The sequence below is a fragment of the Typopeltis vanoorti genome, chromosome 21 (genome assembly GCF_054136105.1).
Source record: "Typopeltis vanoorti isolate ZY-2024b chromosome 21, IOZ_Tvanoo_1.0, whole genome shotgun sequence".
Taxonomy (NCBI): Eukaryota; Metazoa; Arthropoda; class Arachnida; order Uropygi; family Thelyphonidae; genus Typopeltis; species Typopeltis vanoorti.
The window spans coordinates 24,196,595-24,220,868 of record NC_143569.1 but is presented as its reverse complement, the minus strand read 5'-3'; the positions used below and the strand labels follow the sequence as shown (position 1 = coordinate 24,220,868).

Here is a 24,274-nt window from a genome sequence, read left to right as displayed (position 1 = left end):
GCAGTACATTTTCCTGCTTTTGGTACCCTTATGGTTCTTTGTTTGCCTTATTCATTTTAAAGTACAGAAACTACCACATTAACAAATGAAGATGAGTAAATGTTAGAGAATACAGTACTTTTGACCATGGGACACCCCATCTTGAGAAATCCGATGTGGTTCATGCATGTTTCTGTTGGCATGACCATAATAAAGGCAGAACGAAAGCAGCTTCCATTTTCTCAAAACAAATCTGTTAGATTATTGAGTACAAACCTTCATCTTGTTGTACCAATATGCTTTGCATATTGTTGGCATTCATGCTGCAACTGCAAGAGCGATACTGCAGAAATGACCAAGGAGTTTCGAGACCCATGTTTATTGTTTAAAACCTTTAGTTAGTTTTAAGATGCAGAACATATCTTTAAAGTTTATGATGCAGAATCCCTCTTTATACACGTGGTCATGAATTTTATTTCTATACTGTTAATGAAATTTGGTCAAAATATCACTGTAAAAATAAAAAGTCCATATGTAAGGCTATTCATCTTTGTTTATATGCACATTCTATTAATACTACAGATATTCACACAGTTATTTCTCAATATTATAATTTCTGCAATCCACACACTTCTTCTACCAGTGTTCATTTAATTTCATGAATCTGTCTTAACAGAATTGAGTGTTTTGCTAATTTCATCATTTGACATAGTTGTGGTGTCTAAACAGAGCTCCATATTTTGCTATGGAGCTTTGTTTAGACACCACGACTATGTCAAATGTTTTCCGAAATAGTGCTCTTAATTCATTTTAGAAATTATGGACTTTACAACTGTGTTATAATAAGTCTTTTAATTTACCGACGTTTAGACCTTCATATTAAGGAAGGTCTAAAATTAAAATTAAACTATCATCTGGAGTATATACAAATATATATACATCACTGTATGTAAAACAGAACAAGCTGAGTTACATTTCACAGAGTATTTTTTTCAGAGTATTTCATGGACTCATGTTTCTTGCTTGATTAATTAATATGCTCAGTTATTGTTTTCATCTTTGGCAATAATATTTATCATGAATTCACTATGTCTTCTACATGATAATCATATCCTTACTCTCTGCCATTTTCGCTGCCATAATTTGGATACCTCTGTGTCAGAACTAAGAATTTTTTTTTTTTTTAAATTACTTTGCAGCTTATCTTCTGATTATATAAGTTAGTTATCATTACACTTCATAAGTAATTGTTCCCAAACCTTTATATATATGTTGTAAGTATCTTGAAGTTTGATACAGTTATCATAACATTTCAAGCATAGTGTTATAATTTCTTCCATGCCTCTATGTTTCCAGAGGTACTTTGTATGGAAATCACTTTTATGTAACATATTTCACCATTCATTCTAATTTTATTATTTACTATTTTACAGGCCAGTCAACCCTTTAGGTAAACATATAGAATTGATGCTTGAAGATACCACATCAGGAGTCCAGAATTTAGCAATTAGTCCAGTATCTGCTGAAGTTCAAAATGCCTGTTCTTCGCTTTATCCCTCTGCTTCTTCTCCTCAGTGTAATAAGCTTCAGAATTCTGCCCCTTCATTTTCTAGTGAGAAAATTTCAGATGTTGCAACAACTTTTCAAACTGAATCAGTTTCTCATTCACTTTGCAGTATGAAGGATGTCTTACTCAAAACAAGTGAATCTCAAGAAACATTACATTCCTATATTGATAGCATTACTGAATCAGATATAAATGGCAACATTTTAGATACATCAGATAAAGAAGAACCTAAAAAGAAAATGCACAAAAAGATAGAAAATGATAAGGGAGAATTCAAGGAACCAGCTGAAAAGGGGGCAGGAGATGCATCATTTCTTCTAATCCAGCTTTCTGATATGCATGATGACCATGGATTTCGAGAAGATGATAAAACCCCAGTGACAGAAGATACATCCGAAGTTAAGAATGTGGAAGCTTCAGACAGTTTATTAAAAACTCAAACTCTTTTGTCTGGTGCCATTCCTCTCTCACCTAAATCTTCTAATTTTAACCACAAGACTGAAAATGACTTGTTATCAGATAAACTGTTTTCTTTACAACTTTCTGATGGTCATGAAATAGGAGCATCTTCTACTCCAAAAGCTACCAGCACACTTTCAGAAAAGTTAACAGCTTTACTGACATCTCATTTAAGCAATGAAAGTATTCATAGTATTCCAGAAGGAAGTTATTTTGGCTTAGGAAGGCACCGAGATGGTTCTGATCTAGGTAAGCATGTTTTTTTTTTTTTAAATCTTAAGTTGAATAAGTGTCAGGTTAACATATCTCCATCCAAAAATTGCACCACATGACATACATCACTGTATGTCATGTGGTGACATACAGTGATGTATGTCATCATATACATCACTATATGTCAGGTAAAGTGTCAGTATATCAGGTAAAATGATGAAATAAGGCATTAGCGTTATTTAGAATAGTGCTGCCAAGTTACATTGTCTGCAGTTATTAAATGCATTGTGTTTCTGTATTTAATATTTATTGATTTATTTTGTGATTAATAAGATTTTTGTTTATCCTAAAGGTGTTACATTTTGAAAGTCACATATAAAGTTATGTTGATTAGTGTTGTGTTTATTTTACTGGAAAAAAAAATGTAATATTCAAATACATGAAAAAGTTGCTTGTTGTGACAGTCATCACTAGATCAATGTTTCTTAAATTTTTTGAGACTGTAGAACCTCTTTGAAAATTTTCCACAAAAAATTATTGAAAAAGATTTATGACAAATGAACTATTATCTGAAAAATATTTTATTCAAGAAACCACAATACATAATATTACAAATAAGAAAGTAACATAACTGTTCTAGAAATAAGTTACTTTAATAAAAATTCATATTATCCTCAGACTATACATAAATTATAAGTTAAAAATATCTGCATTTTCTGGGGAACTCCCATGAGTTTTTGCTGAACTTAAAACGTGTTCTGCAGAACGCATTTTAAGAAAGACAGCATTATGTATACCATGAAATAAAATTTGCAGATGCAGCATCTCATTTGCATAATGTTCATATTTAAAAAAAAGGAGAGCATTTGTTAAAAGCATTTTTGATTGTTTAAAATATAATTTTATTTTTTATGAAGACTTGTGTGAAATGTAGGAATGCTGCTCATCTTTAGTGTATCCTCAGATATGGAGATGAGTATGAAATATAGATATAAGATTTTTTTGCTACTGTAATAACTTTGGCAAGCAATTAAACTTGGAAAGGAAGGCAAAATCAGATTATGAGAAGAATCTAGCCAAGCAAGTCAAAGGAAATCCCAAAGAGTTGTTTAATTATGTGGTGAGTAAGAATGATTATGGAAGATTAACCTTAATGAGTGACGATTGTCATGAGGAGATAGAAGTAAATAAAATAGTTGAGGTACTGAGTGACCACTTTGAAAGGGTATATCATCCAAGTGAGGTTACTGCTTTAACCTATGTAACAGACACTAATGTGAGAACAGAGATGGATGGATTATTAGTTCGTAGGATATTGCAGAATCTCAATGTAAATTCATCTGTGGGATTAGATGGGATATCAGCTGGGGTTTTGTGAGAATGTGCAAAGGAACTGGCAATGCCTTTGACTAGGCTCTTTAATTTAAGTCTCAACTCTGGTCAGAGTGGAAACAGGGCAAAATAATTCCCTTGCATAAGAGAAGTTTCTAAGACTGCAGTAGCAAATTATAGCCCAATCAGTGGTGGTAAAATTACTAGAAAAATTGGTATAAAAAAAAAGAGAATTCAAGAATGGGTAGATAAAAATATGATACTGTATGAGGGTCAACATGGCTTTTTGAAGGGTTGGTCATGCCTTAGTAATTTATTAACTTTTTATACAGTAACAGCTGAGTTGCATAAAGGAAATGGCTACACAATGATTTTGCTAGATTTTGCAAAGGCATTTGATAGAATACCGCATGAAACTCGGTTATGCATATTAGAAGAGAAGGGATAGATATGACACTGGTTAAGTGGATAAGAGGGTAGCTGCAGGACAGATATTAAAAAGTGGTATGTGGAGGGGCAGAATCCAGGTAAAAACAGGTGACTAGAATTATGCTGCAATGTTCAATGCTGGGACCATTGCTGTTTAATTTGTACATAAATGACATAGGAAAAACCTGATGCGAAATATTCAGTTGTTTGCTGATGATGCGAAATTAGGTAGAGTAATACTGGCTAGTGTCGAGGCTAGCTGGTGAAAGAACGTACTGTCGGAGAGCTCCTGAAAGATTTGTGATCTTTGTTGATTTATTAGTATTTTGTTAGATTTAATTGTGTAATTTTAGTATATTATTGTAGTTTTATTAGTGTAGTTAGTGTACTAAAGTGTTTTATAACATAATCTATGTCGGGAAGTCGCCGCTAGAGGGATTCGTAGTGTGTAGTGTTCGTGAAAGCTCCAGATAAGATAAGCGTTATTTTCAGTTATCATTGATAAATTTACTTTAATATTGCGTAGTTTTGTTTGCCTTGCGTATCTTAGTGTGTCTGTTTGTGTGTTTTTGGTGTTTATAATTTATAATTTGATAAAATACGTTACTAGTAATGGCTCCAGTACGAAGGAAAATTGCGGCCAGTAATGATGGTTCACCATCTTCTTTCAAGAACGGTAATGTAAAGGAGATGATTCAGTGTACTATCTGCGAAATGTACGCTTTGCGGAGTGCGGTCAGAGTGTGGTTAGATGATAATAAAGGAGTGAATGTGTGTAGAAAATGTAGGGAGAATGAGGAATTAAAGTGTATTTCGAATCGTGAGTGTGATATTTTTGTCAAACTTCAGAATGAAGAAAATAGGGATATGACAAGAAACGGCGAGGTTGTACTAGAGAATTGTGAGAGTGTGAATGTAGAAAGTGTGAATGATAGTATTAATGATTTTACAGAGAATAAAAAAGATGAGATAGATGCAATGAGTGAGATCGCGTTGTTGAATGGTGCGATACAAAGGGCAAAACAGCAGCTAGAGCGTATGAGCAAAAGTCGACTGAATGAACCAACCAATAATAAAAAGTATGACAAGAAAAATAGGCGTATGAGTGTGAACATGAACAAAATGAAGGATAGAGTGCTGTATGGAGACTCGTTAGTACAAGGTGTGTTAGTAGAGGATTTGACAAAATCGTACCAACCTGGTGCGACCATAAAGGATGTAACTGAGTCTCTTAGAGAGCAAAAGGAAAGGGTGAAAGAAATGATTGTTGTGGCAGGTACGAATGATTTGAAAGGAGATAAAATGGAAATGATAGAAGACCTGAATGAATTGTTTGAGGTAGCAAAAGAAAAGAGCGAGAGAGTTAGAATGATTAGTCTTTTGCCACGGTATGACAGTGAAATGTTTAAAAGGAGGGCTATAATTGCAAATGACTTTATGTGTGGGTTATGTATGACGAGTGGTGTGGAATTTGTGGATGTGTGGAGTGAGTTTGATGGGCGAAAGGATCTATATAAGATGGATGGCTTGCATTTGAATGGTTACGGTGTAAGGAGACTTGAGAAAGTGTTGCTGAATGTAATGGATGTGCAAATTCTGGGAAACTAGATTTATTAATGGGGGGGGGTATACAGTCCTTAGGGAGGCAATTGAATGTATGAATGAATATAATATGCCTGAGCGAATAAGGACAACAAATCAGAGTGGGATAGTTAATCTAAGGCATCAAGGTAGGGCTAATGGGGGTTTTAAATTCATGTACACTAATGCTAGGAGTATTAGGAACAAGAAGGAAGAGATTTTGGCCATGGTTGGCACTTCCAGACCACAGGTTATTGGTATTAGTGAATCATGGCTGACTGTAGATGATATAGCTAGTGGGATTGAATGTGATGGGTATAGTGTGTTCAGGAATGACAGGGAGAATAAAATGGGGGGAGGAGTATTGTTGATGATAGCTGATGAGCTCCAGCCAAGGAGAATAGAAGTTGAATTGCAGGATAGAGAAAAGAGCACATTTGAGGCCATTTGGTGTGAGATTGTGGCTAGCAGAACTAAATATACAATTCGGTGCTGCTATAGACCAGGTGATGGAAAAGATGGTGGTGACAGTATGCACAAGCAAATAGAAGAAATGAGTGGAAGGAGGGTAATTATTATGGGAGAGTTCAACTATGGTCTCATTGATTGGTGTGAGGAGAGGACACACGGGAGGAAGGAATTGCATTTTAACTAATAACTATCGGTTATTAAGGGATAACTATCTGCGACAGCATGTAATGGAAAATACTAGGGATCAGAGAGTGCTTGACCTAGTAATTACATCTGAGGATTTGACTGTAACCACCAATTGGTGAGAGTGATCATAGGGTCTTGACTTGGGAGGTGGTTAAAGGTGTGGAATTTTCAATTAAGACAGGGTGCATGTGGAATTATCGGGCTGGAAAGTATGACTAGCTTAGGAGTTTGATTGGTTCAGTGCCATGGCATGTACAACTGCAAGGACTAGAAGTTGATAGTGCATGGGAGGCAGTTAAGAAGTGTTTGCATGAAGCAATGGCTGACTGTATACCTAGATTCCAAATAATAAATCAAGTAGGAATTAAATGGATGAATAACACCATTAAGCTTGAGCTGCAAAAAAAGAAACAACTATGGAGGGAATTTAAGGAGAAAGGTGACTGGCAGGCACATGAACGGTATAAAGCGCAGGCCAGAAGGGTAACGAGTGGGGTAAGAAAAGCAAAAAAAGGATTACGAAAGAACATTGGCTATGCAGGCTAAAGAGAATCCTAAACAGTTTTTTAGATATGTAGCAAGTAAAAGAAAAAATGCACATGGCAGAATGATTTTAAAGAATACCAATGGTAGGGAGGTAACTGAATCAGTTGATATAGTTGAGTTACTGAGTGAGCACTTTGCAAGTATATATCATCCAAGTGGTGACATTGCAGAAACGAATAAACCAGTAGATTATACAGGAATTGCGGTGAATGAAGTGGAGGTCAGTAGTCTGTTGCATAACCTCAATGTCAATACATCCGTTGGATTGGATGGTATACCAGCTCGTGTCGTACGAGAAGAAGTTAAAGAATTGTCAGTACCCTTGACCATTTTGTTTAATTTGAGTCTCGGGTCTGGGTTAGTCCCGAGGGGGGTGGAAAGAGGGGAAAATAGTTCCACTGCATAAAGGTGGTTCCAAGACTGCTGTTGTAAATTACCAACCGATTAGCATATCAGGAATCATTGTCAAGGTCTTAGAGAAATTAGTCAAGAAAAGAATACAGGATTGGATAGATGAAAATGGGATATTGTATGGGGGACAACATGGTTTTGTGAAGGGTAGATCATGCCTCAGTAACTTTCTCACGTTTTATAACACAGTGACAGCTGAACTGGATAGGGGTAATGGGTTTACAGCGATACTACTGGATTTCCAAGGCCTTTGACAGGACACCACATGGAACCCTAATCAGTAAACTGGAGCAGATGGGGATAGATATAGGGTTGGTGAGATGGATAGGAGGGTGGTTGAAGGAGAGATACCAGAGAGTGGTTTATGCAGGTGTGGAGTCTAAAAGACAGCTTGTGACTAGTGGTGTTCCTCAGGGCTCTGTTCTTGGACCACTGCTTTTCAATTTGTTCATCAGTGATATAGGAAAGGATTCGAGAGGAAGTGTTCACTTGTTTGCTGATGATGCAAAGTTGGGTAGAGCAATTGCGAGTGCACAGGATGTCAAAATTTTACAGGATGATTTGGATAGTTTGGAGGACTGGGCTAGGAAAAATGGATGTCAATTTAATGTGGCAAAGTGTAAGGTTATGCACTTTGGGGTGAAAAAAATAGCAGCAGTATATCGCATTGGTGGAACCGTACTCCAGGAGATTGATGAGGCCAGGTATTTGGGAGTGTTGGTGGATAGGGAATTGAAGTTTAGGGGGCACATTGCAAAAGTGACTAAATCAGCTCATCAAATCACTTGGCTTCTGAAAAATACTTTAACACACTGAGACAAACAAGTTGTTGTTCTTCTGTATCGAGCCTTTATAATACCCCATCTGGACTACTGTGCCCAGTTATGGGCACCAGGGTTTCTTCGTGATGGGGAGGAAGTGGAGAGGATCCAGAGACGAGTGATCAAGATGATAGAAGGTCTGTGGAATGAACCTTATGAGAATAGGTTGAAGATTTGTGGGTTGCAGAGATTGGACGATAGGCGAAGGAGGGGTGATATGATTGAGACATTCAAATTACATAAGATTGATCCAGAAGATATTTTTGAAAATATGACTGGTGGTGGGAGGACTAGGGGGCCATGCATGGAAGCTGGGTAAGAACATGGTTGACAAGGGTGTTAGAGCTAGGTTTTTTACTTGAAGAGTGGTGAATGAGTGGAATAAGCTTCCAGAGTCTGTTGTGGGTATTACGACCGTGAATGAGTTCAAGGTAAGGTATGATAGATACTGTGTCAATGTCGAATAGTTGTTCTTGACATGATGTTAGGGCCTCCCTGGATGAGTCTGTCGACTCCTTGGCGTTGCCCGGAACAATAATAAAAAAAATAATAATAATTAATCAAAGCAATGTGGATAGCTTGCAGGACGATTTAAACACTGTCAGTATGGGCAAAAGATAATGGTTATCAGTTTAATGTAGAGAAATATAAAGTTATGTATTTTGAGATAAATAGATTACAAGCCATGTATTACATTGATGGCACTGTACTCTAGAAAATAGATGAAGCTAGAGATTTAGGGGTGATGGTAGAGTTAAAGTTTACAGGACATACTGCTAAGCTTGCTATGGTAGTCCATGAGATTACTTGGGTATTAAAGAACACATTAACAAGTAGAGATAAGGAAGTTGTTATTCCTCTTTATAAGGCCTTGATATACCCACATCTGGATTACTGTGCTCAAGTCTGGTTCATCTGGTTTCTTGGGGATGAGGAAGTGGTGGAGAGGATTCAGAGGCCAGTGACCAAGATGGTGAGTGGCCTGTGGAATGTTCCCCTATGAGGATAGATTGAGAGTGTGTGGATTGCAGAAGTTTGTTGATAATAGAAAAAGAGGGGGATATGATAAAAAGATTTAAGTTGCTTAAAGGTTTTATAGGATAGATGATGGGAAAAGTTTCAGCACTTGGTTAGCAAGACCAGAACAAGCAGTCACCCATGAAAGTTGAATAAAGGTGTGGTTAATATGAGTGTGAGGAATAGATTTTTTGCTTGGATAGTTGTAAATGAGTGGAATGGGTTGCCAGTGCTTTATCTGTTAATGGGTTCAAGGATAGGTATGATAGATTGTGTGGATTAACTGGGTCTTCTGCAATGAATCTTTGGATTCCATGGATGTGCCTGAATAATAATGATATATTCCTGTAATAATAATCTTTTATTTTCTTTGAACAATCAGTCAATGTTCTCAACAATCAGATTTGTAAATGGTGCTTGACTCCCATTCCAAGCACCCAGCATTTTATCCCTGCCTTACTTAAAATTTTCTCATCATCTGAATACTGTTGCTCTGGCTATTGCTTCTGTAACATTTCTTGACTTCTTTTTCTGAATTTCATAGGGAATGCTGTATCATTTTTTAATTAAAACTGATAATATTCCTGCTGTGATTGAAAGTTAAGTTTCATAAATAACATGATCAATTGGTATGTAAGTTAGTATAAGGAAATAACCAAGTGTTGAGATTTAATACTTGAATGAATTTAAAACTGTATGTAGCATAGAATTTTTGCCCTAGTGTCTAGAGTGACTTTTAAATTAAATAAGAATAATGGTTACTACTTCCAGCAAGCACGCTTTGATTGGAAAGACCTGAATTCTGTTCCTATCGTTAGTGCAAAAAGAATATTAGAGTTATTGAACTAAAGGTAAGTTAGCCAATCCCACAAAGAGGCAGCAGGATTTTCCCTGTTGCTGTAATACGAGATTTGCCATCTTACATAATGTAAATCAGTCAGGAATGTACTAATACACCCACCTCATAAGTTGCTATTTTGCAGTTTAGTCAATCCACTTTGCTATTTAATATGCAAAGATAGCAGTAGAAAATTTTTCCTTGGAGACGAAATTGAGTAGTTGTCCTAGATAAGAACGTGCAGAAGAGACGTTCAAATTAATTATTATACCATTTTATAAAAGTAGTGCCATCATCAGTAAATAATTATGTTTGATATTAGCTGCTGTTGTAAATCCTGTTCTGTCATTGTTTAAAAGGACAAAATATGAATTAATTCTTCCGCTGTTTTAGTGGTGATAATTTTCATTACAAATGATAATTGTTAAATCCATATCCTTCTTTCCTCCGCCCTAACTATAAAAATTAATACTGCATATTTATTCTCTTTTCTTGACTAGCTTCTTATTGTATCCCTTTATAGTATTAAGCTCTAACTTGTAAGCTCCATTTAAGTCTACTTTCTTTCTCTTGGTAGGTCAATTCAACCTCATATAATTTATCAGCTGAATCTTATAACTATCATGTTCTGCGTGTCCGGACAGTTCATCACAGAAAAATTCATCGCGCGAACTATTGATCACTGAAAGAATTCGCTGAAAATGTTATTCGCTAGAAAATTGAAATGATATTGCATTGATTCTGATATATGAAAAGTAAATGCATTGCAAGATAAATTTCACAAGAGATAATTTTATTATGTATCTATGTATTACTCCATGTGGTTAGCCGAGTGGCTGGTTGCTTCACAACCATATGCCTTGGAAAGGAGTGGCCTGGGTTTTATTTCCGTCACTGACATGAGGTGCTTTGGATCTTTCTCAGACATAGCCAAGTTAGCCGGTCTTGGACGAGGACTGCAGGGATTTTCTCCCCAGTTTATATGGGATTTTTCCTCCCGCAAGCAGGCAAACTGGCCTTGAGAACGTAATGCTTCTTCAGACATAGGATACACTGGGAGGCATAGGCCAACCACCTTATCCTCGTTATAAGGAATAGAAATCCCTCTACACTATGAAGGTAAAACAGGGATAGATCTATGCATTATTTATTTAGATTTTCATAATATTTTTTATTCTTATACAGTGAAAGTAATATTTTATTGATTGGTGAGTTTTCTCATTTCTATTTCGTCTTAAAATGGTATAAATATTCTTTCTTACTTTGATACTACAGAGTCTGTTGATGGAATATTAATATTTACAAAATTATAACGCAACCGTTATACGAGGATAAGGTGGTTGGCCCTATGCCTCCCAGTGTTCCTATGTCTGTAGAAGCGTTATTTTCTCAGGGCCGGTTTGTTGTTTGCTTGCTTGCGGGAGAAAAAAACCCCACATAAACTGGGAGAAAAACCCTGCAGTCCTTGCCCAAGACCATCTAACTTGCCTATGTCTGAGAAAGATCCTTAAGCACCTCACAGCAGCGGTGGTGGGAATCGAATCTAAGACACTCCTTTCCTAGGCATATAGTTGTGAAGCAACTAGCTGCACGGACTAATACATAGATACATAATAAAATTATATTTTGTGAAATTTATCTTGCACTGCATTTACTTTTTATATATCGATATCAGTGCAATTCATTTCAGTTTTCTAGCGAATAACATTTTCTGCGATCGATAGTTCGCGCGATGAATTGTCCTTGAATCCATGTTCTGCCCCCTTAACACACTTGGTGAATATGTTTTGAATATATCCAATTTTGATAGTACAAAAATCTTATTAGCAAAATTCATAGTATATAATCCAATATTACTTAACCAATATTATCATTATTAAGATTATCATGTCCACGCGGTTAGCGAAGTGGCTGGTTGCTTCATAACCATATGCCTGGGAAAGAAGTGTCCTGGGTTCGATTCCCATCGCCGACGTGAGGAGCTTAAGGATCTTTCTCAGACATAGCAAAGTTAGCTGGTCTTGGGCATGTACTGTAGGGTTTTCTCCCTGGTTTATCTGGGGTTTTTCCTCCTGTAAGCAGGCAAACCAGCATGAGCACATGCAGCTACAGACATTGGGCTAGCCACCTTATCCTCAGGATGGGTACGGCTTAGAAGGGCTAAAGATAGCTCTGTAACAGGCCACTAGGCCTAAATATCTGAAGGGAAGAAGAAGATTATCATAACTTGCTTGTTCCTCTTATAAGTGAAGCTTTTTTTAACACATTCATGCCAGACTGTTTTGTATGTGTTGTGCACATGGCGGGAGCTCACTTGATCATGTAACACATTCCTTCTGCATTTGGCAGGTACATTTTCACACTTTCATCAATATATATGGTGCCAATTTTAAGTTTTTTCCTGTAGGATTTCGTGTAACAACTGACATTTATGAACTGTGATCATGGTATAGAAAATATCTCAAAAGTAATATTTTATTATTTTTAGTTTATATAAATTATATAGACAGCTTCCAGTATTGAGATCACATGCTTTAAGATAAGCAACGAGTTTAATAAAATATAATGATACAAGTTTCGTAAGTTGTCAGACTTCCATCATCAGGGGTATTATCAAATGTTATACAGGAAAGTGACTAGAAATAATTAATTACACATTAGATGTTATCAGAACTTCACAATTGGTACATATAAATAAATAACCAGAATAAACGTTAAATTAATTACTGTATACATATTGGGCAGCAGAACATGAGAGCAGCAACAATGCTAGTTGCTGCTCTGATGTTCGGTAGCATCACACTTGTATCCTAGGTCTCTGGCAGTTAGATTTTTAATGAAAGCAGACTGGTGTAGGATTAAGCCTTGATTTTTGTTATATTGTTTGGGGATCCACACCATTTTCAACAGCTTCCTTGAACCTTCTTGTAAAACAATTATGATCAGCATAAGGCATTTTTGTTTGTCACCAAACTACAAAGTTCAATATATGGTAGTTATATTGAACTGGAAGATCACAAAGAATTTCCTTTCTGTGATATCCTTATCAAAATAAATGAAGAAGAAAAAATACTATCCTTTTCAGTATACAGAAAACTTACTGCAACTGGAAGATTTTTACATACCTCTTCACACCATCATCCATTACAAAAGATAGGCATGATAAAGCATTACTAAGTGCATCACACAAAATATTCAGTACGTCAGTTAACAAGAATGAAGAACTGCGCTATCAGAGGCATGACCTCACCCTGGTTATTAACCTAAGGTTGATCAATAAAATTCTTAATATTCCTCTGACAACTCCTGTACTTACACAAGATTTTAAGAATTCAATCACACTACCTTCCATCAAGAAAGTTACAAAGTGACAAAGTTGTTCCGTGAGTAAAACATTAAAGTGGCTTTTTTTTTTTTTTTAACCATTGCATAAAATTTCTAGATTCCTGCATCCACCAAAAGCTTCACATCATCCCATTAAAAAACCAGGCATATATGAGATTCATTGCTCTGTTGTGTCATTTGCTATGTAGGCCTAACAGGAAAGTTGAGGGAGATCTGCATATCTGAACATGTAACTAGTAGACATATGGAGGATTCACAATCCCAATCACCAGGTTTATACATACTTCGTATGAATTAAGATATTGGTATCCGTCTTGATCGAATTCGTATCTCTTCTTCCCTTATAAAATCCGACATGTTGATGTCAAGATAAAATATCTTGACATCAACATGTTGGATCATAATCCAGTTCCACTGCATGGAACAAATAGTGACTGGTTCTGAACCATGGAAACTTACATGGTCCAAATTTTCCGCTGATCTTTTCAACCAAATTCCAGACCCTCTGTTCAGATTGGAATAATTTCATCTGGAATTGGGATGTGTAGTTTTATTTCTTGTTTGAAAATTCAAACAAGCAATAAAACAGAATATGATGGAATGGGGAAAGGAACAGGCTTTCCTCAAAAGAAAAAAGTTGAAAGACCCTGTATAAAGAGAGAAGCAGGTTTGTAGCAAATCAATGCAATGGTATAGAATGTAGCAATATCATTAGAAATTATAATGTGGAAAATATCAAAAATTATAATAAAAGGCAGAAACAAGTTGAAGAAAGAAATTTTAAAATAAGAATACAGAAGCACTTAGCAGATTGCCTTTCAGCTGCATTCTTCAATAGACAATTCACTAAATTCTGCAAAAAAAGAGCTATCACTCAAATTTGCATTGGGTGAAGACATGTCCACCACTCAAGACATCCTTGACCTTTTCAAAAACACTACAAAAATCTGTTTGAAGACAATGATACTGTGGGAAATTATAACTCTTGGAACATTAATGGCGTTCCTGTTCATACCCAAGATGGGCTTGACAGACCTGTTACAGCATCTGAAGTTACCATGAAGAATGTCAGACAAGAAAATCCCTAGAACCCTGATGGTCTAGGGATAGAACTTTACCGCAAGGCCTGGGATTTTATTCTTACCATTCTATTTAATTCTTTTCTCTTGTCAGGACACATACCAAGTGAATTTCTAGCAAGCCATATTATCCTCATTCCCAAACCTAATAGAGATCACACCTTAATCAACAACTGGAGATGTATTTCCATATCTAATACTGACTGCAGGATATTTTTCCACATTATTAATAACAGGCTGAAAGTGGGAATGAGAGATATAATTAAAAGCACACAAGTGTATGGAGTTCAAGTCTCAGCAGTAGAATTTAATCTGTTTCTGCTATGTAATCTAATCCACTTAGTTAATACCTAAAAGCAGTCGATGGCAGTGCCATCAGTAGACCTTACTCAAGCATGTGATAATGTCCTGCATCCCATTCTGTTCCACATCCTACAGCAAATTGTTGTAAGTAAAAAGTAGCTCCATTATCAAAGGAGCCTATGCCAATTCAACTACCTGCCTCCTGGTTAATGTGTTCCAGTTAGATCTGGTGAAAATTCGAAAAGAAGTCAAGCAAGGTTGCCCTCTTAGTCCATTGCTCTTTGCATTGGTTCTTGAACCATTCTTACAGGAAGTTCAACAATACAAATGTGTGCAAGGAATAACAGTTCCATCAACTATGAAAGAAAATAAGGTATTAGTATGCCGATGATGTAGTGAGCACTTTGAAGGATAATGATTCCATATATATCTTTTTCGGTATTTTGGAAAAATTGAGCAAGATCAGTGGATTAACTACTAACGCAGACAAGTCAAAATTAAAAGTGGAGCATTCCTTTTGGACTTAGAGAGAACCCCTCATTATACTTGGAATTCCCTTCTCCACTTACCCAGTATTACTATTTCCAGAACTTTGAAACCTTGGAAGAAGGAAAATAGGGCCACTTTCCTTTTCTTCTAAACCCATACTACTCAAAACCATAATCTTTCCTGCTCAGTTGTACATAATAAATATTACAGGCATCACAGAAGCTGAAGAAAAGCTATTATATAGTAAGCCAGTGGTTGTGTTGGTAAATTTTTAACAACCGGCTCGCTTTATGAAAAGTTTGATTCTTCACTAAGTTCTATTGTATCTTCAGATGTCTTTGTTTCTGCTTCTTCAAATTTTGTCCTTTTAATGTTTAAGAAGTTTCGTTCTATTTCATTTTTTCAATTAATAGCTATTCACTTTATCGACCGCAAAACTCTAACCCTGATTAAAATTATTTTAATTATTAAAAAAAAAAGAAAAAAACCAAAATAAAAACATATATTAAAGAAAATTTTCCTATATTACCTACAATTTACCTATTATCAAATGAAATTCTGAACAAAAAAAAAAAGTAACACTAATATTACCACTCATAGTCGATTAAATGATCAGAGACTGTAGCCGTCACGACGAATTTTTGTATTTATCGATAGTGTAACAATGTTGCATTTCCAAGAACTTAATATTGCAAGTTCTTGGAAATTCGGTGAAAAATAAGGCATTATTGTTTATTCAAATACCCATTTCGGGAGTTTTGATAACGTGTTTGTGTTTTAATGAATACACACATTGTTTAGTAAATAAAATCGTTTCCAAATTACCTTTCATAAATTGAGTTTGTGTTTTGCGAATTCTCCTTTATGCATTTATTTTTTATAATAATAATAATAATATAAGTGTTTATTATACAATTTCAAAATATTTACAAGAAAAAGTATATACCACCATTCATCATCTATCCTTTCATAAAGAATTTTAATAACCTGCTCACCCGACATAAAAACATTAACAACCAGCTAGCGCGAGCTGGTCCCAACATACCACTGAGTAAGCCTGTGCAATATTTTTGTTCTGGCTGATACCAAGAAGTTAAAAAGGAATTTTTCAACTATCCAAGAAGCATGGAGGGTTTTTACTTCCAGTCTTAAAATTCTACTATTTAAGTAATACAGCTTCAAAAATGGGGTGCTTAAGGGTCAAAGCTGTATAACCGAGAGGAGACCTCCACATAGCCTTTAAAGGAATGTGGAGAACCGACCAGGGCTTCTGACCTAATGTCCAATCCTCACCTTCTCGTGGTGCACCCTGTTGGGTATCTACTTGGATACTGAACGAACGAGGATGGGCTGGCAATTTGTGATTTAGCCGACCAAATTGTATTCTTATTGGTTAAACCAAAATAAAAAATGATGGTACAACATGACAAAATTTCATGCCAGCAGGGGCGTCACCCAGTTAAACAAGGCCCCCATTGTTTTCGCCAGTAATCCAGGGCGAAGAGCGAAAAGTCAGCTACTGGAACAAATCTGAAAACACACTTCAACTCAACATCACCAGATTTAAAGATCAGTACTATCAATATAAGAAGCCTGAATGGCAAAGAAATGGAGCTAGCTGAGGAATTAGATAAGTACCAGATCGACATAATAGGGGTGACTGAAACAAAAAAGATAAAAACTGGTGAGATCTTTCTGAATAATAAATACAAAATATTATATTCAGGCAATGACAATCAAGGAAAAGAAGGTGCAGCCATAGTATTCAACACAAAATACAGGGCTAATCTTCTTGAATGTCAGGCAGTCTCAAGTAGAGTAATGTGGGCAAATATGAGAATGGGGAAATGGACAATGAGACTTATGTGTGCCTATGGTCCCATAGAAGGTTCTATTAAGGTAGAAGTGGAGGAATTTTTTGAGGCGTTAGAAAAAGCAACTGACACAATGAAGAAGGAAAATTGGTCCTTGTTGGGGATCTAAATAGCAGAGTAGGAAATGATTGTGAGACATACAAAAATATTTTGGGAAAATTTGGAGAAAAGAGCAAAGCTAATAATAATGGCAAATATCTGTTGGATTTCTGCTCAGGACATGGACTGGTTATTACTAACACCATGTTCCAACATAAAAATGTGCACAAATTCACATGGAGAGAAGAGGCTAGGAATAAGAAAAGTCTCATTGACTGTGTTATTGTTGATAGTGATGTTTTCTCCCTGGTGCAGGACACCAGAGTGTACAGACAATTTGAAATTGGAAGTGATCACTATTTAGTCTTGAGCAGGATAAAATTGAATTTCATATTGAAAAGAATAACATGTAAGAAAGTTTTAAAGCGAATAAAAGTTGAGCAGCTCTCAGATGTGAACTATAGACTAAAATACACAAAGATTATTGAAGAAAAAATGAAAGAGTTTGAGGACAGGAATCAAATCTTGGAGATTTAATAGCAAGCCTTGAAAAAAGCCCTGCTTGATTCAGCTAGAGATGCATGTGGTGAAGTTGTCTGCAAGGATAGAAAAATTAGAACTCCATGGTGGATACAGGAAGTTAAAGAGGCAGTGAAGACAAAGAAGAAAGCATATCAAAAGTTCCTGGCAAATAAGTCAGCTTGTTCTCTTAGAGAATACAGAGACAAATGCAAGAATGCTAAACACTGTGTAAAACTAGCAAAACAAAAGTAATGGGACGACTTTGGAAAATAAATATCAAGAAGATGGCAAAATATTCTGGAGGTTGTTGAAGAAGCTTAGGAATGGAGGAAAGAGTGCTGTAAAAGGAGTTAGAGATGATAAAGGTGACATGAAAACGGGAGAAAAAGATATCCTTGAAGTATGGAGTAATTACTTTGAAAAACTGCTAAATGAAACAAGCAGTGATGACAGCACAGTGGTAAAAAACACTGACCAGGCATGCAGTCTGGAATGCATATCCATACTTGAAGTAGAAAACGCCATCAGAGGCTTGAAATGTGGAAAGGCAGCAGGAGCAGATGATATTCGACCAGAAATGCTGAAGTATGGTGGTATAAGAGTCTTACAGTGGCTGCACTGCATAGTTTAGAAAGACTGGACAGAGGGACGAATTCCCGATGATTGGAGTAGAACTCTCATAGTACCCATATATAAAAGGGGAAATAAAACTGAATGTGAGAATTACAGAGGTATTTCCCTACTGAATGTTCTTGGCAAAATCTATGCAAGTATACTTCAGAAACAGTTGAAAAGAATTGTGTAAGAACAAGCTGGATTCTTGCCAAATAGAGGCTGTCAGGATCAGATCTTCACTTTATGACAAATAGTCGAGAAAGCATGGGAATATAACAAAGATCTGTGTTTAAGTTTTGTCGATTTGGAAAAGGCATATGACAAGGTGCCAAGAGAGAAGCTATTCAAAACGCTACAGTTGTATGTTGTCAGTGGATCATTATATCAAGCAATACTTAGTCTTTATTTGAGTTGTAAGTCAGCAGTTAGAATTGAAGGAAGGACAGGGAGATGGTTTAATGTTAAATCTGGTGTCAGACAAGAATGTACATTATCTCCTCTTTTATTCATTATTTATATGGATCACATTATTGAATGAAAGTGGTATTAAACCTGATATCAAAATTGGAGATGTTAATGTCAGCGCTTTACTTTATGCAGATGATGTTATACTTCTCAATAAATCCGCTACAAGTCTGCAAGATTCTCTGACTAAATTGAATAGCTGTTGTAATAGATATGGTATGAAGGTCAGCAATAAAAAGACAAAGACAATGAAAATAGGCAGAATCATTGAAAATGTCAACTGTATTGTGAATGGAGAACCTGTGGAACAAGTAAAACATTTCAGCTATTTAGGCACGATTTTTAGTGGAGATGGTAAATTAAATATAGAAATAGACTACAGAATCAGCTAAGCTGGTATGGTGGGAAGTCAATTGAATAAATTCATATGGAATAAGAGAGAAATTAGTCAGTACACTAAATTAGCTGTATACAAGACAGTGTTCAAACCAGTTTTAACTTATGGATCTGAGAGCTGGGTCAGAAGTAAAACACTTGACCAAAGACTAGAGACTGCAGATATGAGAGTCCTGAGAAAGATTAGAGGTGTGAACAGATGTCATCAATGGCAATATCATATTAAAAACGAGGATATTAGGAAAGAACTGGCATTGTCAGCATCCAGGAATGCGTTAGCAGAGCTAATCTCAGGTGGTATGGTCACTTAAACAGAATGGGTGAAGAAAGATTAGAAAAACAAGTGTTTTCTGCCAGGTTGGCAGCAAAATGACCCAGAGGAAGACCAAGATATATGTGGATTGATCCGGTACAAAGTGCCTTAGATGATAGAAATATGAGATCTGATAATGTTGGAGTCTTGACAAGTAACAGACTGATTTGGGGGAAAATTGTAGATAGGAAGTTAGTAATGATGTAATTTTTTTCACGTAGTACTATCATATCCTGTACACCCCTTGAGGGTACATGGCAGGAATTTGATGATGATGAGCTTCAAAAATCCATAAAATATTGCAGACCATTTCCTGTACTACCTGGGTTTTCATCTTCCCCTGTTTGGAGTAAATGATCAAAAGCTGAGATTGTTCCTGAATACTTACAACACTCTGTGTTTAACTCTAAGACTGCTTCACTCTGGCATTGACATTCTTTCCATTAAAAAAAGTAAAATTGGATATTAAGAAATCTTTAATCTTTTTCTCCCCAAACTTCAACAGTTTGGTACTGACAACAACACTTTATTTCATAACTTATTGAAGTTCCAAGGCTAACAGGAGAGATTTTGCTTGGAGAATTGATATGGCCGCTCTCTAGTTAATACTATCAAATGGAAGTACTTGAATATCGGAGATCCGATCTGTGACATCTGTTACTGATTGGAAACAATAGATGAACAATGATTGTGTAATGTCTTGGGCATTCCATTTATGGAAGGTTAGAAAGAAACATGAATTTGAAAACCAAATCAGCAATATGACATCCAAATGATTTATAATATTGTATTGTAGAAATATTATTGTTCAATCATATGATTTTTGTATTTGGAACGAAGCATTCTAAGAAATATCGAATTTTTGACGAGATGGTGTAGACCAGGGCTGTCCAAAGCACTGCCCAGAGGCCGCATCCAGCCCCTGGTGAGATTTTGAGCAGCTTGCCTGTGGGTTTTGATTTTCACTACCGGAAGAATATAATAACAATTTGAATTGAATGCATATTAGATATTTTAATTCTATCACTAATCTATAATCTTGATGTTGATAATTTTATTTGGTGTTTTTACATCAGAAGATACTCATGTGTTTTTCAAATATTAGATGTGTCAAAGAAGCATTCTTATACAGGTTTGTTCCAACGCACTTGCTCTGAGTACTCATGAGGAACGTGAGCATGGGATTAGTGCGCAATTAATGTTGTTCATTTGTTCAGCTATCGAGGTTGTGTCACTGCTGCTCACCAAATCACTAGATATGCATTGTGATGCAGCCCTCGGATAAATTTTTTTTTTTTTTTTAATGCAGCCCTCAGATTACCTGAGGTTGGACAGCCCTGTTGTAGACATCCATGTTATGCAATATTCACTAGGAGTGTGGGGAGATAAAATTCTGTCTATTTTTTGCTATGAGAGGTTTTGAAATAGTTCCATCCTCTTAATTCAGTATGGTCTTACAGTTAATTGCAGGCAGAGACGGCCAACTCAACGAGGTTAACTCAGATTAGTCTAACCACCTGGGTATCAGTCATCTTTGTGCTTTATTTCAATTAGGCTTTTGGTCGTTCATCTATATGAGATTGGTAAAAAAGGAAAACTGATAACCTTTGGCTATATGATGATATAAATGATCTGAGGTCTTTTCTCTCTCTCATGCTATCTATCTGTCTGTCTTTTCTTTTCTTTCTCCTAATACCATCAGGCTCTCCTGCACCCATATACTTACTACTCTAGACTTATGAAGAGCATCCCTTTACTTTTTTCACCTCAATAAAGGTCAAAACGTTCTGGGAAATGGGCTTTCCCATAATGCATAGCTTTATACATGTCCATAAGGATATGGGCCCTGCATTATGGGATACTAAGGCAATTGATGTGAAGGTATTTGCCCCTATGATTGTACAAGTAGCATAGTCGTGAAGTTGCTTCATGCACTAAATTTGTTTGCTTACACTTGGATAAAGGATGAAACCAATAATATAATTTCTTGGCATCTTTGATTTATTGACAAATTTAACATATTGTAAACCTATAATATAACACAACACTTAAAGTCAGAAATTTACATCAGCTTTTAAACTTTGGAATGGAAGTTCTATCATATCTTAGCAACCTTCCCAATTTTTTATTTATCCCTATGCCTTAGATCAGTGTTTCTCAAAGTGTGGTACATGGACCCCCGGAGGTCCACGAAAGGTCTTCAGGGGTGCCGTGGCAATTTTCGGCTATGCATCATTAACTCATGGAATAAAATTTAAGTTTGAGATCGTAAAACGTTCCTATTGTGTCACTGAATAAGGTACAGAGACATCTGCAGGCTGTATAATATGTTTCTCAACAAACAGTGCAATTAGAGACAACTGGGATAAAAAGCACTAACTAATGAATCGCGTGACCCCCCCTCCCACATAAAATGCTGTATAGTAGACAACCAAAACCATATGGTGCACCGGCAACATATGGTTTTGTTTGAATGAACGTGTTTAAACTAAGAAATATATAGTGAATGTGTTTCAGATATTATATAAGGAATTCAGTTGAAGAGAATTAGCATTTCAACTGAGCTGTCGGCTTGCCTTTGTCAATTAGTAGCACGATCTTTTGTTAATACCGCACCAATCATATGAATGTCTTCCTAGCTGCTTTATCTCTACTGGCCTACCATTGCTGTCTGTTTCGAGTTCTGCTTTCATTAGCCATTTGTTGAAGGACTGTTCGTTAAAGACAGTAATTTTTTTTTAGCTTTCAAATTCTTAAGTATGAATCACTGGTTAAAGACTGGATTTTTAAAATACGCAAAAGAGAGGAGACATAGTAGCTGTCAGCAACAAGAAAATGTTGAGATTGTATCTGGATCAAGTGAAAATGATAAGTGTGTGTCTGTTGTTTCAAGGATACTTGCGACTTAAGACTGAATGATGTAATCACAAGAAAGATATTTATTTAACCAAATATTTCGGTCTGGAAATAGCAGACCATCGTCAGTGGTATTACAAGAACAGTTTAAAAAATACAAGCTAGAATACTAGCAATAGATCGTTAAAATTAGAACACGCCGCGTGATGTTATATCACTAAGTATGAAACGGAATATTTTGAAGTAGAAACATGATTGAATTTGCTATTTAAAAAAAAAAAAAAAAAATTAATTAATGAGTAATCTTGATTAGACTTTCCCAGATTTTTGATATAGATATACAGAACCCGTTATAGGTTCGAACGTTTGTTCAAGGAAAGCGTGGCGGCCTTGTGCCATCGCCCCAACCTGAATCGTAATGAATGTATATCTATATCAAAAATCTGGGAAAGTCTAATCAAGATTACTCATTAATTAATATATATATATATATATATATATTTTTTTTTTTTTTTTTTTTTTTATAGCAAATTCAATCATGTTTCTACTTCAAAATATTCCGTTTCATACTTAGTGATATAACATCACGCGGTGTGTTCTAATTTTAACGATCTATTGTTAGTATTCTAACTTGTATTTTTTAAACTGTTCTTGTAATACCACTGACGATGGTCTGCTATTTCCAGACCGAAATATTTGATTAAATAAATATCTTTCTTGTGATTACGTGATTATATCATTCATAAGTGTGTGTCGTCTGACATCTCTAAAGAACCAACTAGTAAGAAGATGAGAAAACTTCGTAAGTACGATATAAATTACTTGAAATGTGGATTTTCATGGACGGGAAATGAAGAGGAACCTATTCCGTTATGTGTAATTTGCGGTGAAACTTTAAAAAAATGAAAGCATGAAACCATGTAATATAATCGCCATTTTGAATTGCAACATAATGAATGCAAGGACAAACCTGTCGAATTTTTTCAAAATAAAGTAAAAAATTTAAAAGAATCTCAAAAAGTGATGTCGATTGTGTCAGGAGGTGAAAACATGAAGGCTTTAGATTTAGAAGCTTCATATCGTGTGTCGCTATTAATAGCAAAAAGTGGTGCAGCAGAAACAGTTGGTGAAATTTTGGTCAAGCCTGCAGCAAAAATAATAGCAGAAATTATGATCGGAGATAATGCAAAAAGATATTTTGATCTGATTTGCCTTTCGAATAGTACCGTTCATTGAAGAATCACTGAAATGGCTGAAAATATAAAACAAACATTGTTATCCAATATACGTAAGAGTCATTATTATGCGTTGCAGGTAGATGAATCCACCGACATTACAAATTTTGCAAATCTTCTAGTGTTCGTTAGGTACGAAAAAAATCAAAAAATTCATAACGACCTTTTATATTGCCAACCCTTGCCAGAACATACAACAGGAGAAGAAATATTCAACAGTATAAATACCTTTATGCATCAAAACAAGCTTGATTGGAAAAGTTGTGTTGGAATAAGCACGAACGGAGCGAAATCCATGGTCGGATCTAAAAAAGGGCTTGTTTCAAGGATTCAAGCTGTTGCACCAAATGCAAAGTCGACACACTGCTGCATACACAGGGAGGCTTTGGCTACACATATGATGTCTACAGACCTAAGAAAAGTTCTTGATGAAGCTCTAAAAATCATAAATGATATTAAAGGCCGTCCTCTAAATGCCGGACTTTTCTCTCAACTTTGCAAAAAAATGGGAAACAACTATACACAACTTCTTTTCTATACTGATGTTCGTTGGCTTTCTCGTGGAAAAGTCCTTACTCGTTTATTTGAACTTCGGAATGAACTACAAGTTTTTCTTGATGAAAAGTTTGAATTGAAAAAGTATTTACATAATTGGAGATGGCTCAGTCAATTAGCATACCTGGCAGATATATTTACTGTATTAAATAGTCTTAATTTATCTTTACAAGGCAAGGAAATTTCTATATTTCATGTCCAAGATAAAGTGAACGCCACTTTGGAAAAAATGAAGTTATGGCAAAAGCAGATTGGTAATGGAGAATTTGACGCGTTTCCATAACTTCATGAATTGCTCGCAAGTTCAAATGAACAAATTGATGATGTGAAAATTACTA

General features: G+C 35.7%; 1 protein-coding gene across 4 annotated transcripts in view; it reads left to right on the top strand.

Annotated features, from left to right (window-relative positions):
- The window catches only part of Pask (PAS domain containing serine/threonine kinase), a 401,386-nt gene that overhangs the window by 239,091 nt on the left and 138,021 nt on the right, over positions 1 to 24,274 (top strand). For all 4 annotated transcript variants that reach the window (XM_090411081.1, XM_090411082.1, XM_090411083.1 and 1 more), the window contains one exon: positions 1,413 to 2,254. In XM_090411081.1, coding sequence (XP_090267207.1) covers positions 1,413 to 2,254 — 842 coding nt within the window. The remainder of the gene's footprint in view (positions 1 to 1,412; positions 2,255 to 24,274) is intronic.